The sequence below is a fragment of the Oryx dammah genome, unplaced genomic scaffold (genome assembly GCF_014754425.2).
Source record: "Oryx dammah isolate SB20612 unplaced genomic scaffold, SCBI_Odam_1.1 HiC_scaffold_17, whole genome shotgun sequence".
Classification (NCBI taxonomy): Eukaryota; Metazoa; Chordata; class Mammalia; order Artiodactyla; family Bovidae; genus Oryx; species Oryx dammah.
Genome location: NW_024070201.1, coordinates 8,693,202 through 8,711,228, shown reverse-complemented (window position 1 = coordinate 8,711,228; position 18,027 = coordinate 8,693,202). Strand labels below are relative to the sequence as shown.

Here is an 18,027-nt window from a genome sequence, read left to right as displayed (position 1 = left end):
TTGTGAGTTGTGTATATTGATATAAACCACCACCATTCCATTTTCTACTTTGCCTAATCTAGAGCATGATGAAAGTGAAAGTGTTAGTCGCTCAATCGTGTCTGACTCTTTGACCCCATGGACTGTAGCCCCTCCAGGCTCTTCTGTCCATGGAGTTCTCCAGGCAAGAATAACAGAGTGGGTAGCCATTTTTTTCTCCAAGGGAACTTCCTGACCCTGGGATCAAACCCAGATCTCCTGCATTGCAGACAAATTATTTTTCACTGAGCCACCAGATAAGTTATGAAATAGAATCTGACATAAAGTCACTACTGGTTATGCTGAGCTCAATGAGTTATCAGTCAGAGCTATTTTTGCCTATAACTGAGAAACCCTATTTGAAATAACTTAAACAAAACAGGGAATTCATTTTATTTAACTGGGAGATCAAGTAGCTAAATCCCAAGTAGAACTGACATGCTACCAGTACTCTTTTTTTCATCTTTCCTCTATCTGCATTGGCTTAATTCTATCTAAATTGTCATTGGCTTAATTCTTTTCAATGGCAGATTGCCTCCTTCCAATTATGGATGCTTCAGTGGCTCTCAGACATGCAGGCTCTTTTTTGCCATGAAGGAGAAAGTAAGATGGGCTCCTAGTCCGGAGTTCAAAAACCTCAGCTGCCCATCAATGAATCAAAAGATTGTGCCCAAGGCAATGAGGTAATCTAATTGGTCAAGCTTGGGTCATATGCCCATGACAAGTTAATAACTACAGCAGATCCTATAAGAAGATAGTGGCTCTCATTTAACTCTCATGGCTAGAGAAGATAGAAGAAGCACTTCCCCCCAAAAAAGCACTAAAAAATAGTAGCTATTCTTCGAAGACAAGGAACAGTTGTTGAGTATGATTGGCAAAGATGTTCAAGACAAAAAAGTGAATACCCATTACTTGAACATGAGGTTATCAGACAAACATTTTTAAGTCATTAGCTAAGTCGAATTTTTAAGGTTTACTGGACATGAGTTCTGTACCCTAGACATGACATTACTCTTAGTGTCAGATGGAAACCTCATTTGATATATTTAGCAACTGCAATTTCCTAGACACTGACCAATAAGAACTGATATCTAGACTATCAGAAACAAACAAACAGCTCTGTTGTTAGTTCCAGTACATACGTACACATTAAATATAATGTTCATTACTGTTATGGCAAGCCATCATTGAATGCAATATGATTATAGACTCTCTGTATGCCATTCTTTCAGGCATTTGTCTGCTACACTCTAATCTCAAAATGACAAGTAACATGATAAAAATCAGTATCAAGGTAGCCCAAATGTGAAATTTTTTAATGTATATAAAACCATCAAGAGAAACAATTAAAATATACAGTCTGTAGTCCCATTTACAAAGTTTATATATCACTGGGCTTCACATTAAATTCTGTAGCCTGCATGCATGCATGTCTGACTCCTTATGACCCTGTGGACTATAGCCCTCCAGGTTCCTCTGTCCATGGAATTTTCCAGGCAAGAATACTGGAGTGGGTTGCCATTTCCTTCTCCATCTGTAGCCTAAAATTTTAGTAAAGTTTCCAAATTATTGTGAAGTCATTGTATCTTTGTTCTGCCAATGCACTTGGAGAAACACTGCTCTAAATTGCATTCCACTTAGGAAAAGCACCCTAACTCTTTGTAAGTAATTGGAATAAATAAGAAAATCAACAACCATGAAGACATAGAAGGAGAGTACTGTGCTATCAGCTGGAAGTCTTCTGATTATTAGGAATTAGAGTAATTTGAGCTCATCTTCTAGTGGCATATAATTCCAAAGTGGGTCAGCCAACCAAGCCAGAAGAGACAGGTGTGGGGAACAAGATGAAGACAGAATATGGTGTCTCTTGAGCATATTTAGCTTAATACCAGGAGTTATCAAAAAATAAAAGAGCTATCTTGACTGAAGAGACAAGCCTAATATTTTTATCTTTATGTGTCTTGTAAGGCTGTTTCTCTTTCCTTTTGTCATCAAAGCATACTGAAAAAAATAAAGAAATTACAAGCTAAGCTGTATATGATGACATGTTAAAAATTGCAACTGAAATAATCCAAATATCCATGGTAGACACTTAATGATTGATTAGTACTTGTGATATGCCTGGACTCTTATACTCTGTGATTAAAATTCCTCAACAGAGTGATGTCAAGAAAAGAGCTATAAACTTAAGGGGAAAAAACTCCTATTTTGTCCCATTGCCACCAACAACTTTCAATAGGACTTTGAGCCAATTACTTGACCCTTTAGCCTCAACCCTCTCATCTTTAAAAGAAAGAAGGTAAATTATATAACTTAATGTGAATTTTAGCTCTGACATAATTATCCTATGAAACACAAAGCAAAGCCTAATCCCTGAATGTAATCAAGTCTTTAAAGAATAAGACATACCTAAAGATTTTTCTCGTCTATCCTCATATCACCACTATCAGAGTGAAGTTTCAAAGAACTAGTTATTTCTTACAGTGTAGTTCAAGTTAGGTAATATAATTTGAAGTCTTACATTTAAACTTTCTATTTTTAATATCCAGTTCAGATGTTAACAAACCCCCTGGGCCCTGCAGTGAGGCTTAATAATGTGTTTGGCTGTACAGGAATCATTTAAGGAACACCAGAAGCCTCTACATGGACAAAAATTATTTCTTAAATACTATGAGGAGTCCCTTTCCTTAGAGTCACCCTTAAGCATTAAAGCTATAAAATAATATCTTCTTTGCAACTCACAAACATTATCTGGAAGAGAATTGAGAGAAGACATGGGTCTGGCTCCTGTTAGCCCATAGTGTCAGTAATACCCTTGGTATTATTTAGAGGCAGATCCAAGTCTTGAAGGGTTTGCAATGTTATACAATTATTAGACATTCTTTAATGAAAAAATGCAAAAGTATTATAAAAATGGATTATAAAAGGAAATTTTAGTTAGAATAGGAAAAAAAATAATCAAAACAAATTACTGAAGTTTGGAGATTCTGATTCTTCTGAGATGTCTTTAAACAATGTGCTACAAATAATTGTACAGAAATATTTTCTAAATTCAGTCTGACTTTCACTGCCTTTCTACAACATTCTACAGAACTCAGCAACTTCCGACACCTACAGTAACCTATGCAAGTAGGGCATTAAGTTTAATAGGCATCATGGTATATCATGTATTGTTAAACCATCAGACTGACAGACAGGAACAAAAATACTACAGAATCAGTGTTCAGAGGGGATGAGAAGATCACAAGCTGACCTCAGGGATTGCTTCAGGAAGGCAGTCAAAGATAACCACTGAATAGGATGCCTGGGAGTCTTTAAATGGGGACTTTCAAGTATTAGGACATTGAAGGTAAACTCCTCATCATTGGATACACTCAACCAGTTATCAGCAGCAGGCCAAATACTGCCATCAGGAAATATATCAGAAAAAAGAAAAATATAAAAATGTAAAAGAAAGGAAGTTGAAAAATATGTGGGCAGGGCAGAATGATCTAAGAAAAATGTTTGAAGAGAAAGACATTAATGAGAAAGAGATGGAGAAGATGTTCTTAAACATCTGTTCTGAGTGATGTAGAACTAACCACTTAGTTTCCTAGCTATATGCCAGGCTTCTGGTGCTCAGGGAACATTAGACTTGGAAGGAATCAGGGGCATTAGCCTGACAGAGCAGCACATTACATTAACGGCCGTTCTCTTCCCTCAGTTTAAAGATTAGATAAAGAGTGTCACAGAGGCCACTGACATGTCAGAGATGCCAAAGTCTAGTTTTAAACAAAGCCAGTGTCCACAAGCTTCATGAAAAATCAGTGATATTTTCTCAGTGATCACTTTGCAAAAAACTACTAAAAAAAAAAAGCTGAGATAATCTTCACAGTGAACTTAAACACTTTCTATCTAAAGTTGTCCACGTTCTTCCTTCAAAGACCATCTCAAATATAAAAATTTAAATAATAATAATAATAATTAATATAAAGTTTATATAAAATACAAAGTTGTGGTTTTTTTGCCAAAGGTGGCCATTGCTCCCTTTGCATGTCCAGTGCATTTTGCCTTCATATCTTATGGTATTATTTCTTCCTCTGTCTGATTTTCTTTCTCTTCTCTCTTTGCTCATCCCCCACACACCAAGGAATTACACATAGAGCTATACACATACACAGATCTCTATGTACACATATGCCTTTGAAGAGAGACATGCTGAAATACGCACACAAACACTCCTTAGAGAATCATCTGTGCTCAATCACAATTGTGTCCTCTGTGGGATTGCTGAAAATTATTTTGGGGAGGAAATTAGCTCCAAGATTAACAGAGAGCATAATCACTGGAGTCATCACTAGTGTATTTTTTTTTAATTGAAGTACAGTTGATTTGCAATACTGTGCTGATTTCTGCTGTTCAGCAAAGTGGCTCTTATAGTATACTGTTCTCTGATATGTGAAAACCCTCTCCAAGCTCATGGCTTTAATCGCCACCTGTGAGTGATGACATTAAGTGCATATCACCTGCCCAAACTTACCACCAACTTCATCCTCTCACTGCATTCTGAATATTATATAGGCATCAAAGATGATATCCTGAAATGAAAGTCAGCTGTCCCACCATAGCTTTGTCCTTTTTTCTTTTACTTACATCACTCAACCTCCTTCCCAAGCTGGAAATCTTAGTGTTATTATTGATGAGGCCCACAACCTTTTCACCAGCACCCCTATTGTGTGCCAAGTTGAAGTCATTTTTTTTAATTTTCTCATTCTAATGCCTCTTCTCCTTTTTTTTACTATATAACTCAAGTCCAGGTTTTCATTACTTCTAACTTGTATTATTGAAGCAAAATAATTGATCTACTGTCCTCTGCTCCAATTCCAGTATGTATATATATATATAATATATCTGCAAATTGCCAGTCTCCAAATTGAAACTCCAATGACTCCAAATTACTTACAGATTAAAATTTGATAATCAAAATAATACTTACTCTGATAATCAAGGTCCTCTAGTTTTTTACTCCATTTATATTTCTAAATTTTCCTAGTAAGACTTCCTTCACAAATCAAGAGGCCAGAGAAACTGATATTCCTATTCCTGGTGGTTTCTGATCTCTTTATCATTGTTCCTCCAGTTCCATTTACTTTCTTCTATCTTTCTCTCACATATACAAATGCTAACTATTCATATAATTCCCTCAAATGTACATAATACTTTCAGGATACCTCATTCAGGGCACTTATCACCTTCCGGGCTTCCCTGGTGCCTCAGATATAAAGAATCTGCCTGGAATGCAGGAGGAACCAGGTTCGATCCCTGGTTTGGAAAGATCCCCTGGAGAAGGGAATTGCTCTCCACTCCAATATTCTTGCCTGGAGAATTCTATGGACAGAGGAGCCTGGCAGGCTACAGTCTACCGGGTCACAAAGAAACACCAACTGAGTGACTAACACTTTAACATCACTTTCTATCTTACATTGCAATGATTTTGATGTATAACTCTTCTCTCCGGTGCTTGTGATCCTTAGTATGTCCGACTCTTTGCGACCTCATGGACAGAGGACCTCACTGTAGCTCGCCAGGCTCCTCTATCCATGGAATTTTCTAGGCAAGAATACTGGAATGGGTGCAGTTTCCCTCTCCAGGAGATCTTCCCGACACATCGATTGAACCTGCGTCTCCTGCACTGGCAGGCAGATTCTTTACACTGCACCTACCCTCGAGTAAATACTGTTTCTTTTTTTAAGAATACACTTACTTTTAAAGAATACACTTGAATACTTGAGAGCACAACCCATGGATAATTCATCTTTGTATCTCCCAGAATGCTTAACAGAATGTATACACATTATGCTGCTGCTGCTGCTAAGTGGCTTCAGTCGTGTCTGACTCTGTGAGACCCCATAGACGGCAGCCCACCAGGCTCCAACCTCCATGGGATTTTCCAGGCAAGAGTACTGGAGTGGGTTGCCATTACCTTCTCCATATGCACACTATAGATATTCAATAAATATATGTTGACTTAACAAGCATTTATTTATCTGACAATGACAAAGTTCTGAGGCCTTTGCTTATTAAAAAAAAAACCCAACACCATTATTTACCATGGGATTTGTTCATAGTTACTTATTTCCTCTGAAATATAATCAGTAGCTAAACTACCAGTTGATTGGCACTTTCAATAATTATTTTAAAGGGTATTGAATATACATGCAATCCAATCCTTAAAGATAGCTTAGAATTTCATCATAATTTAAGTCTGTGTGCATGTCTTATTTCAATGCATCAAAAATTTAGCTGTCTTCAGACAGATATGGACAACACAGTGCTTTTCAATGTAACAGCTCCAGAACTGGAAATAAATTGTGACATTCATTTAATGTTTAAAGACTATTCTTTGTTTCCCAGGTGTGATGGGAGAATATGAGCCGAAAATTGAGGTCCATTTCCCTTTCACAGTTACAGCTGCTAAGGGAACAACTGTTAAGATGGAGTGCTTTGCACTTGGCAAGTAAGTACACATACTTCTATAATTAGACACAATTGTTTATTAAAATGTGACATGTCTTATTGTCTTATTTTTATATTACTTACTTTGCTAGGTTTTATTCTCCTTGAATTAAACATTGAAGCTCCTTGGTGGCTATTCATTTTTTTAAAGAAAGGCAAGTGGGAATTGACGAAGTAACCAATTATAATTATCTCTTTGGTCATTTCTCTGAGCAATAATGTATATAATTTTGCTATTTTAACATAATGAAATATAATAAAAGAAGAGCTTCACATGTCTTTGCTTATTTGCCTTAAAATTTCAGTATCATTCTTAAATTTTATGTAGCAATGATGTAAATAAAAAAGGGATGAGGTCCTATCCTCTCCCTATGTAAAAGATATAGATTCTGACAAGATATAATAAGACAAGAGTATAAAAATCATAAAGATAATAATCACACTGGTCCAACAGATTACTTTAATCTCTTCTGGAATAATGATAACAATAGCACCAGCTGTCAATATGTACAACATGCAATTATTCCCCAAATCAAGAAGATGATTTATACCACACTCTAATGCCTGCTATGCTTAATGATTCTTTTTCGGAGATTTTAAATCTCACAATGTATAATCACTTGTCAATGATGTTTACAATAAAAATATCAGGCATAAAAACAGGAGTGAGATTTTGATTATATTTGATTAGAGTATTATGATTTATTTTAAATAGAGTGTTGCTGTTTTATTTTTTTACAGTGATAAGACCTCAGAGTCCTTTCTAGACTCTATAATTATAATTTGCATAATACATCTCTATCAGAGTTACTAATCATTCAACTTCAGTCATGGTGAGCAAACTCCCACAGCATAAATATAACATACTTGGAAATAAAATATGCTCTATAAATATATTTGTAGTAGGCTTAATCTGTGGGTGTGAAAATCTTAGTAAATATGAAAAATTCTGCCAATAAAAGGTGTTTTAGAGCATAACAAGAGTAATCGCCATGTTTTCTAATATTAAAACTATTTGAAATAACATGCAATTCTGTTTAAATCTAAATAGGAGTCAGATCATAGTCAATTGCTTGGAACTGGTGCACTAGGATGACCCAGAGGGATGGTACGGAAAGGGAGGAGGGAGAGGGGTTCAGGATGGGGAACATGTGTATACCTGTGGCAGATTCATGTTGATGTATGGCAAAACCAATACAATATTGTAAAGTAATTAACCTCCAATTAAAATAAATAAATTTATATTTAAAAAAACAAACAAAAAAAACCCCAAATAGATTGTTGTTTGGTCCATCAAAAGTGTTGAGCAGTCCAGTCCAACAAAAGATGCCTGTAAGAAGTATATTTCAATAACTTAAAATTCATCCAGGAGTTACTTGGCAAATATCTGAGGAAGATTTCCAAACCCATATATATTAATAATTAAATACTACCTTAAAAGTCATGTTTTTCATCATTTTTCAAAGTTGTGGTGTCAGGTATGCTTGAAAATGCCCCAAGTAAACTGCTCAATTCTGATAAATACAAAAATAATTATATTGGCTTGATGTCAAAGGTTTTAGTATATCCTACAGTTAAATAATTTTTAAATGTCAGAATTTGCACTAAAGCCACAAACGAAAGGAGGTCATACTGTAAAACAAATTAGAGAACTAGATTTATAGGGAAAAAGCAATATGGGATATTTCCCCAGGCAGGGTTATTTAATAAATCTGATATGTTTGCTTTCAGAAGTCTTGAAATATGCTTAGTAAATTGATCCGTAAAGTCCATTTCATTCTAGGCTGGATCTAACTGCCAAATTAAGTTCTTTTAATACTATATTTTCTTCAGCTTCTCCACTCCTTCTTTGTTACTCTCTCTTTCCCCATGAAAATAAATAAATATGTACAAAGGTGAACAAAGCACACAGACTGTCTAGAAGTTCTCTGCTGCCAATTCTTTATGTGAAGTGTCACAGTTATGGGAAAAAGAAAAAGAACATGCTATGAAGAGATTTATCCCTACCTAAAGACTGCAAGGAGATCCAACCAGTCCATTCTAAAGGAGATCAGCCCTGGGATTTCTTTGGAAGGAATGATGCTAAAGCTGAAGCTCTAGTACTTTGGCCACCTCATGCGAAGAGTTGACCCATTGGAAAAGACCCTGATGCTGGGAAGGATTGGGGGCAGGAGGAGAAGGGGACAGCAGAGGATGAGATGGCTGGATGGCATCACTGACTCGATGGACGTGAGTCTGAGTGAACTCTGGGAGTTGGTGATGGACAGGGAGGCCTGGCGCGCTGCGATTCATGGGGTAGCAAAGAGTAGGACACGACTGAGCAACTGAACTGAACTGAATTGAAAGACTAATTTATCACTCTGTTAAAAGTAAATAAGATTAAAGAAATAATATCTTTACATATGTTAATTTCTGTAGGACACATTATCATGTGGAATAGATCATCACTGCATCTCAACATGATCACAGCAATTCAAATTAATACCTGAGAATCTGCTTTATTCCTACAGCTCACCTGAGCTGCATCCCACTTTAATAAGTACAAGATTCCCCGGTATACCTTTGTCTGTCCAAAATCTTCAGTACCTGTCACTAGATATCGATCAGCACCTTGCCACTCAAGCTGATTTGCCCCCTCAGTCTGTCCACATAGAGTAGTTTAACCAAATGTTCCCCATAGACTATTATAACCAAATTCTGGCACGGAGCATACTAAGTTCTATTCTATCTCATGGGCTTTGCCCTTGTTTCCTCTAGGCCCCCACTCATTCTCTGACCTCAACTTAAACATCATCCTCTAAGAGTTCATCTACAATACTTGAAGTATATAAAACATGCCCATTACTCTGTATCTAAATCTTGTATTTTTCTTCATCAACCTTAACACCGTTTTAAAGTATTCCCATATGTGTTTCACTACATTAAAAAAAAAAAAAAGTATATCACTCTATCAGTCAGGAATCCAACTGGAAAGGCTCAGATAGCTGAAATGAATTTAGGCATAAATTGAAGATCCAAGAGAACTAAGAAAGAAACTGAAGTATCTGCAGATTAGTGATAGCAAGAAGTTATTCTCATCCTGAAGCCAAAATGAGCAAAGGTGGAAGATAGTGTCACCAGAAGCACAGAGACCTGAAGATAAGGTGTTGTTTGGGGGCCACTCTACAGCAGCTATTGCTGTGCAGAGATGCATTAGATGAACACAGCTGAGGAAAGGAGCAGGAAATTCATATCCTGACTTTTTCTTTGTGTATTCTGATCTTCTCCTTCTGAGTTCATGACTGAAAGGCAACTAGAAGCCAGCCTGCAAGCCCAGAGAATGCAGTTGGCAATACAAAAGGAAGGCAGAGATTCTGAGGGAAGATGAGGGTGACCCGGCAAGGGAGACAAAGAGAATAACCAGCAAGTACCCACCATTAAATTCTAAGCCTCGTGAGCACAGGGATCCTGATTGCGTTCTTCACTTGTGTATTTCCAATGCCTACCAGAGTGCCTGGCACAGAGCACTCAAGAAATAATTTTTGAAGGAATAGATGAACTCTGAAAGCTATGTGCCTACTTAATCCAGTCTACTTTTTATTAACAGATAATAAATAATAGACTTTATTTTCTAAACATGTCAAAATACACTTCAACCACTGCTCACAAAGAAAAATGCTATGTTCTTACTCTTTTTGAAAAGTACATTTACCCCTCTACATAATTTGTCCCTAAACACATTCAATTCTTGCAACTTAGAGTATGTAAATTAATGCAGCTATAGTTGTACATGGAAATTTACATCACCATACGTAAAATAGATAGCCAACAGGAATTTGCTGCATGTCTCAGGAAACTCAAACAAGGGTTCTTTTTCAACCTAGGGGGGTGGGGTGGGGAGGGAGATGGGAGGGAAGTTCAAAAGGGAGGGGATATATATGTATACCCACGACTGATTCATGTTGAGGTTTGACAGAAAACAGCAAAATTCTGTAAAGCAATTATACTTCAATTAAAAATAAATAAAAAAAGATAATTTAAAGATATATAAACTAATAACATTTTCTGTGTTCTTGAAGGAAAATAGCAGAAAGGCAAATTATTTTAGATTACCAAAGTTGACTGTATCTTAGTATCACACAAATTCACCAACCTGCCTAATTTGAAGTTAAATAAAAAGTCAGTTGGGATTGCAATATACTCACTACTATATATAATATGGATAACTAATGAAGACCTACTATATAGCAATGGGAACTCTACTCAGTACTCTGTGGTGACCTTTATGGAAATGAATCTAAAAAAGAGTGGATATATGTATATGTATAAGTGATTCACTTTGTTATACACCTGAAACTAACACAACATTGTAAAGCTGTGTTATACTATATGCCAACAGTATATATATATATATAATATACTCCTATATATATACACTATACTCCTATATATATATGTATATTATATATATATATACTATACTCCTATATATATATATGTATATTATATATATATATACTATACTCCTATAGTATGTTAAACTATACTCCAATAAAAATCTGAAAAATAAAAAGAAATGCCATATGATCTCACTTATAATGTGGAGTTTGGAGGAATCAGATGCAAGCTGTTTGGTACAGAATGGATAATAGACAAGATACTACTATATAGCACAGGGAACTACATCCAATGTCCTATGATTAAACCATAGGACATTTTAATGTGTACCTATATATATGTGTGTGTGTATCACTGAATCACTTTGCTGTATGGTAGAAATTGACACGTTTGTAAATCAACTATACATTAATTAAAAATGCCCACTTTATGGAAAAGAAACATATTTTATAAAAATAAAAAGACCCCTTAATAAATTTTTAAAAGTCAATAGTAAAGTTGTAAGCTGTAAGTTTGCTTCTAAAGAAATCTCTACTTAAACCTGAATTTTTAGAAAATCATATAGTTTTTCTATAAGATACTGCAAAAGAATACAACAGGAGAGTGCTATTTATACCCACTTGAAAATCTCTCTGCGAATAGAATTATACAACACTGAGTACAGAGAGAATGCATGAAGTGGCTGTCACATAATATGTTTAGTATTGTTCAGTTCAGCAAAAGTATGATTTCCCCAGGGGGCCGAGAAATGGGAAATGCTTAAAGAGGATCCACTGGGAAACAAAGGTGTGTAAGGCTTGGGAAATACAGCAAATCGTAAAAATGGGGAGGTGGCTTAATCACTTTGGAGAGAAAAGGCTGTTTTAGACATATGGCAGGTTATTATCAAGAGATCACCACAAGCTGTTCTCCAGTTTCACCAAAGTGGGGAGAGGGAGAAATTCCAACACTATGGGACAAACCCAGCGGAATTAGAATGGGTATAATGGAGAAGCGCTTTAAAAAGTTATTAAACGAAAAATGGCCTATCAGTGAGGCAGTAGAAGCTTAGAAGCTTTTCCCCCCACACTGCTGCAATAACAAAATAAGATCTGTTTGCCTTCTAATAATTTAAGTACAATATTTTCTGAAAGGAGAGAAATGGTACCAGTCAGGGTTGGAAATGAACATTTTAAACCTTCTCTTTTGCCTGCCACTCATCTGCCCACTCTGACTGAATTATTAAGAGTAGAAGGTTAGAGTCAGCCAGACTTAATTGGCTGCCTTTTGGCAACCACATTATTATATAAGATTTTAAAGTGGTTGGTGGCATGTGTGGGAAATAGAAATGAAGGGTGTTGCCTTTTCTTACTCAGCATTAAGCTTCGTGACTTTAGTTTGGAAAGAAGCAGTGCCTTTGATATTTCCCAGGTTGGCTTTTAAACACTGGACACAGTACTCTTGAAAGGAAATGAGAGATAAAAGGTTAAAGGACAGTGCAAGTAAGGACTCTCTTAGGACCCTAATAAATATTTCATTTCAACGTTATCTCTAAATGTGGAATGCCTAGAGATTATCATAGTAAGTCAGCCAGAGAAAGAAAAATACCATATGATGACACTTACATGTGAAATCTAAAAAAATGATACAAATAAATTTATTTACCAAACAGAAACTGACTCACAGACTTAGAAAACAAATTTATGGTTACCAGAGGGGAAAGGCTGGAGGAAGAGAGGGATAAATTAAGAGTTTCAGATTAACATATATACACTGCATGCATGCGTACTAAGATGTTCAGTCATGTACGACCCTTCGAGACCCTATGGACTATAGCCTGCCAGGCTCCTCTGTCCATGGGATTCTCCAAGTAAGAATATTGGAGTGGGTTGCCATGGCCTCCTCCAGGGGATCTTCCTGACCCAGGGATCAAACCCAAATCTCTATGTCTACCTGCATTGACAGGTGGGTTCTTTACAGCTAGTAAAGCCCCTGCCACTGGGAAGCCCCAACGTATACATCCTGCTATATATACAATAAATAGTAAGTATCTACCACATAGCAGAGGGAACTCTACTCAATATTCTGTAATAACATATATGGGAAAAGAATCTGAAAAAGAATATATATATATATATATGTATGTATGTATTAGGGCTTCCCAGGTGGTGCTAGTAGTAAAGAAACCGCCTGCCAATGCAGCAGACATCAGAGACTCTGGTTCGATCCTTGGGTGGGGAAGATTCCCTGAAGGAGGGCATAGCAACCCCACTCTAGTATTCTTGCCTGGAGAATCCTGTGGACAGAGGAGCCTGGTTGACTACAGTCTGTAACAGGGTCACAAACAGTCGGACGTGACTGAAGTGATTGGACACGTATGCACGTATATGCATTACTGAATCACTTTGCTGTACACCCAAAACTAACACATCATGAATCAACTGAACTCTAATATAAAGTAAGACTTTTTAAAAAGAAATGCACTAGAAAAGAGATAAAAAGAAAGCTGGTCCTATTTTCAAGTGATTGTGCTCAGTGTGTAAGTCTGATCCATATAAGTTGTTAACAAGGTCATGTAGAGCAAAATGAGAACTTGGAAGTATGGAGGGTTATTAAGTACAAGAAGTAGCTACCATCTCTCTGGCTGCAGAAGAGTTGCAGTTACTAAAATTTAAGAAGTTTGGAGGTACCTGGAACTACAATTGTTGGAAAAACACAAACTAGATTCCTTTGCTGCTTAGGGAAGAATGTCTCACTGAGGTGCCATTCACAGGAATCTCAAGCAGAGAGGGAGCAATATAGAGCACATCCCTTCTCCCTCCTCTAGTCTTGCAGCCTCTTTCTAGAGCCTTCTCTTTGCAGTGCAGAAATGTGGTTTCTAGAGTCCTGGCCCTTGCATCACAAAGCAGAGTGAGGAAGAAGCTACAGATGGTAATTTAACAGCTAGCACAAGTTCCACGTTACATTTTCAAGCTCATCTTTTAATCAGCCACGAACAACCCCTTCCTGGACCTCATCCCCACACACATCCCTCTTCTGTGATCCTGCAACTCAGACCCCTCAGTCTGAAATATCTTGCTCTCACAATCCCTGTTCAGTTTTCAATGTTTAAGCCAAATGCCACTTCTCCATTTATTTCTACCTGTTTTACTTGAGATTTAATATATATCCTTTGGAGCCATATGAACGACCATCTCTCACTGTTTAGCCTGCTCCATTGAATTATATGTGTGTATCTGCCTACTGTGCTAAAGTTTTGCATCCCTAGAGTATTCTATGCAGCAAGTGTTGAATATGTTTACTGAATGGAATCCAAATATGAGAATGTGGTCAGTCATCTGTAACAGGAGGTATATTATTGCCTTGGTTTGGTCAGACAGAAATCTCCAGATGCCTTTCACATGTTTTGGCCCTGAAAATTCAGACCACATTATATTAGTTACAGTTTTTTGTCAGGTTTCATTTCACCATATGACCTTTTGCAGACCCCAGAAAGATCACTAGATAATGTCAAACAGCCACCAACAACGAAAAACTAAAATTTGGCCACTGATGCTTAAGTGACCCCTTATACAAGGGCAAACTTGGGGTTATTCTGCAATAAAGAAGCCATATGCTTTAAAGCAACATTGGTTTATCTACTATGACAATCCTGCAAGCTAATAGCACTACAGGCAGATTTTTTTTTTTCTTTACTTTTCATGTTCCTTATCTTGCTTTCACAGCCATTTACACACAAGCGGATCAGCTGTGCTCAAAAGGCGTTGAATCAGTTACTGTAATAATTATGTGAATGACCTTTCCAGACTCATCTGAGCTCTGGTGGTGAGGTGGGAGGGAAGAATACATTCAATTTCCTGTCCCTTTTAGTTCCTGCTCATCTGTCTTTCACATAGCATTTACAAATCATCTTTTGTTACACTCCATCAAATGCCTATTAGGAAACCAGGACATTAAGTAATTTTTTCCCTTTTTATACTTTTATTGCAAATAAGAAAGCACCAGTTATCAATTCACAAAGTCATTTTTGTGGTAGTTTGTGCTCCCTTTTCCTCAGTCTTTAACCATATCAAATGGCTCCTCTTCCGTCGCATTGTAACTGTGAGAATGACAGATATTCCTCTGAGACTCCCCACAGCCTGCAACCGGTGAACGTTTGTCAAAGAACCTGCTCTTTAGTTACAGATTGATGACTTATTAATACTGTTTATTTGAAACTGCCAGTCACTAACAACTGTAGAAATTAAAAAATAAATTGGACTTGTGTGGTATTTGTCTATTAAATCAAACTCAAATTACTTAATCATTAGATTGACAAAGGATCTGGGGATAGGAGTTAGTTACTGAGTCTAGGAATCAATAAATGTTTAGATATCATAGAGAAATGGTACATATGGATTCAAGAAAATTGCACTTATGAGCTGTTGGTTGCTTCAGTATTGTTGAAGCTAAGGATACATCCTCATTTCAGATGGTACATAAAGGAAATGGGTGCTGAAACCTTAAAGATTGCATAGCCTATTATCAGTTTGTAGACAGAAAAAGGAGACCCGGCAGGGAAAGATTAGACCAAGACACTTGGGCAAGCTGGCCAGACTAATCATATGATGCTTCATCATTTGATATTCTTTATTTTTCAACATTCTTCCTTCCACAGTGCCAACTATGAGAGTGCTTTATTTACTGATTTACTTTTGCTCTCAGAGGTGTCATCTATTTCTAGGGACACAGGACCAATCTATTATTCACATTTGGAGTCACAGTTAACTGGCATCATATTTCTAATTCTTCCAGAGCTGGCTTAGGACTGCTTAAACTGCCTCACCAGAAAAACCACATACCTGCAAAAGGTCTCACAGCTAACGTGCTGTAGAAGCAGACCATGTCTTCTGATTCTAAAATTAATGCTCTTCCCAACTTATTGTAACACTTTTCAGTTGCTAAGAGTAATTTCCATTTTTATCAAAGCAACTATTTTTCTGGATGCATTAAGTTTCCCAGTGATTAGGAATATTAGTGTAGAGGACAAGTCACGAAAAGCATAAAGCAAGAGAAAATATAAAAATTACTGAGCTTTATACTTGGATTCTTTTAGACACATCCAAGAACCTTACTTTGGGTGAATCTCCCTGTAGTTTCATAGAATAACCTCTTCCACCGGAAGTTGATTGAGGGATATTCAGTTCAGTTCATTTCAGTCATTCAGTCGTGTCCGACTCTGAGACCAGGCCTCCCTGTCCATCACCAACTCCCGGAGTTCACTCAAACTCATGTCCATCCAGTCAGTGATGCCATCCAGCCATCTCATCCTCTGTCATCCTCTTCTCCTCCTGCCCCCAATCCCTCCTAGCAGCAGAGTCTTTTCCAATGAGTCAACTCTTTGCATGAGGTGGCCAAAGTATTGGAGTTTCAGCTTTAGCATCATTCCTTCCAAAGAACACCCAGGGCTGATCTCCTTTAGAATGGACTGGTTGGATCTCCTTGCAGTTCAAGGGATTCTCAAGGGTCTTCTCCAACACCACAGTTCAAAAACATTGATTCTTTGGCGCTCAGCTTTCTTCACAATCCAACTCTCACATCCATACATGACCATTGGAAAAACCATAGCCTTCACTAGACGCACGTTTGTTGGCAAAGTAATGTCTGCTTTTGAATATGCTATCTAGATTGGTCATAACTTTCCTTCCAAGGAGTAAGCATCTTTTTTGTTGTTGTTTTTTTAGTTACCTTTTTTTAAAAAAAAAAATTAATTTATTTATTTAGTTTACTTTACAATATTGTATTCGTTTTGCCATACTTCAGCATGAATCCACCACGGGTATACACGTGTTCTCAATCCTGATCACCCCCTCCCTCCTCCCTCCCCACACCGTCCCTCTGGGTCATCCCAGTGCACCAGCCCCAAGCATCCTGTATCCTGCATTGAACGTAGACTGGCGATTCATTTCTTATATGATATTATACATGTTTCAATGCCATTCTCCCAAATGGCTGCAGTCACCATCTGCAGTGATTTTGGAGCCCCCCAAAATAAAGTCTGACACTGTTTCCCCATCTATTTGCCATGAAGTGATGGGACCGGATGCCATGATCTTTGTTTACTGAATGTTGAGCTTTAAGCCAACTTTTTCACTCTCCTCTCACTTTCATCAAGAGGCTTTTTATTTTTATTTTTTTAATATAAATTTATTTTAACTGGAGGTTAATTACTTTACAATACTGTATTGGTTTTGCCATACATCAACATGAATCTGCCACAGGTATACACGTGTTCCCGATCCTGAACCCCCCTCCCTCCTCCCTTCCCGTACCATCCCTCTGGGTCATTTCAGTGCACCAGCCCCAAGCATCCAGTATCATGCATCGAACGTGGACTGGTGACTCATTTCATATATGATATTATACATGTTTCAATGTCATTCTCCCTTTCTGCCGTAAGGGTGATGTCATCTGCCTATCTGAGGTTATTGATATTTCTCCCAGCAATCTTGATTCCAGCTTGTGCTTCCTCCAGCCCAGCATTTCTCATGACGTACTCTGCATGTAAGTTAAATAAGCAGGGTGACAATATACAGCCTTGACGGACTCCTTTTCCTATTTGGAACCAGTCTGTTCTTCCATGTCCAGTTCTAACTGTTGCTTCCTGATCTGCATATAGGTTTCTCAAGAGGCAGGTCAGGTGGTCTGGTATTCCCATCTCTTTCAGAATTTTCCACAGTTTATTGTGATCCACACAGTCAAAGACTTTGGAATAGTCAATAAGGCAGAAATAGATGTTTTTCTGGAACTCTCTTGCTTTTTCCATGAGGGATATTAAGTTTTTATAACATAAAGTTTTTTTAGCATTATGGCAAGCCACTCCAGTACTCTTGCCTGGAGAATCCCATGGACGGAGGAGCCTGCTAGGCTGCAGTCCACGGGGTAGTGAGGAGTCGGACACGACACTTGTCACTTTCATGCATTAGAGCAGGAAATGGCAGCCCACTCCGGTGTTCTTGCCTGGAGAATCCCAGGGCCGGGGGAGCCTGGTGGGCTGCCGTCTATGGGGCAGCACAGAGTCGGACACGACTAAAGTGACTTAGCAGCAGCAGCAGCAACCTCATGACTACAATTTCCAAAAACAGAGTCTTTCTTTTAATGATTACATATTTAAGTTTG

The 18,027-nt window shown here is 37.5% G+C and overlaps 1 protein-coding gene across 1 annotated transcript in view; it reads left to right on the top strand.

Annotated features, from left to right (window-relative positions):
• The window catches only part of CNTN5 (contactin 5), a 650,920-nt gene that overhangs the window by 243,336 nt on the left and 389,557 nt on the right, over window positions 1-18,027 (top strand). Inside the window, exon 6 of the mRNA XM_040257782.1 lies at window positions 6,412-6,514. Within this exon, the coding sequence (XP_040113716.1) occupies window positions 6,412-6,514 (103 nt within the window). The remainder of the gene's footprint in view (window positions 1-6,411; window positions 6,515-18,027) is intronic.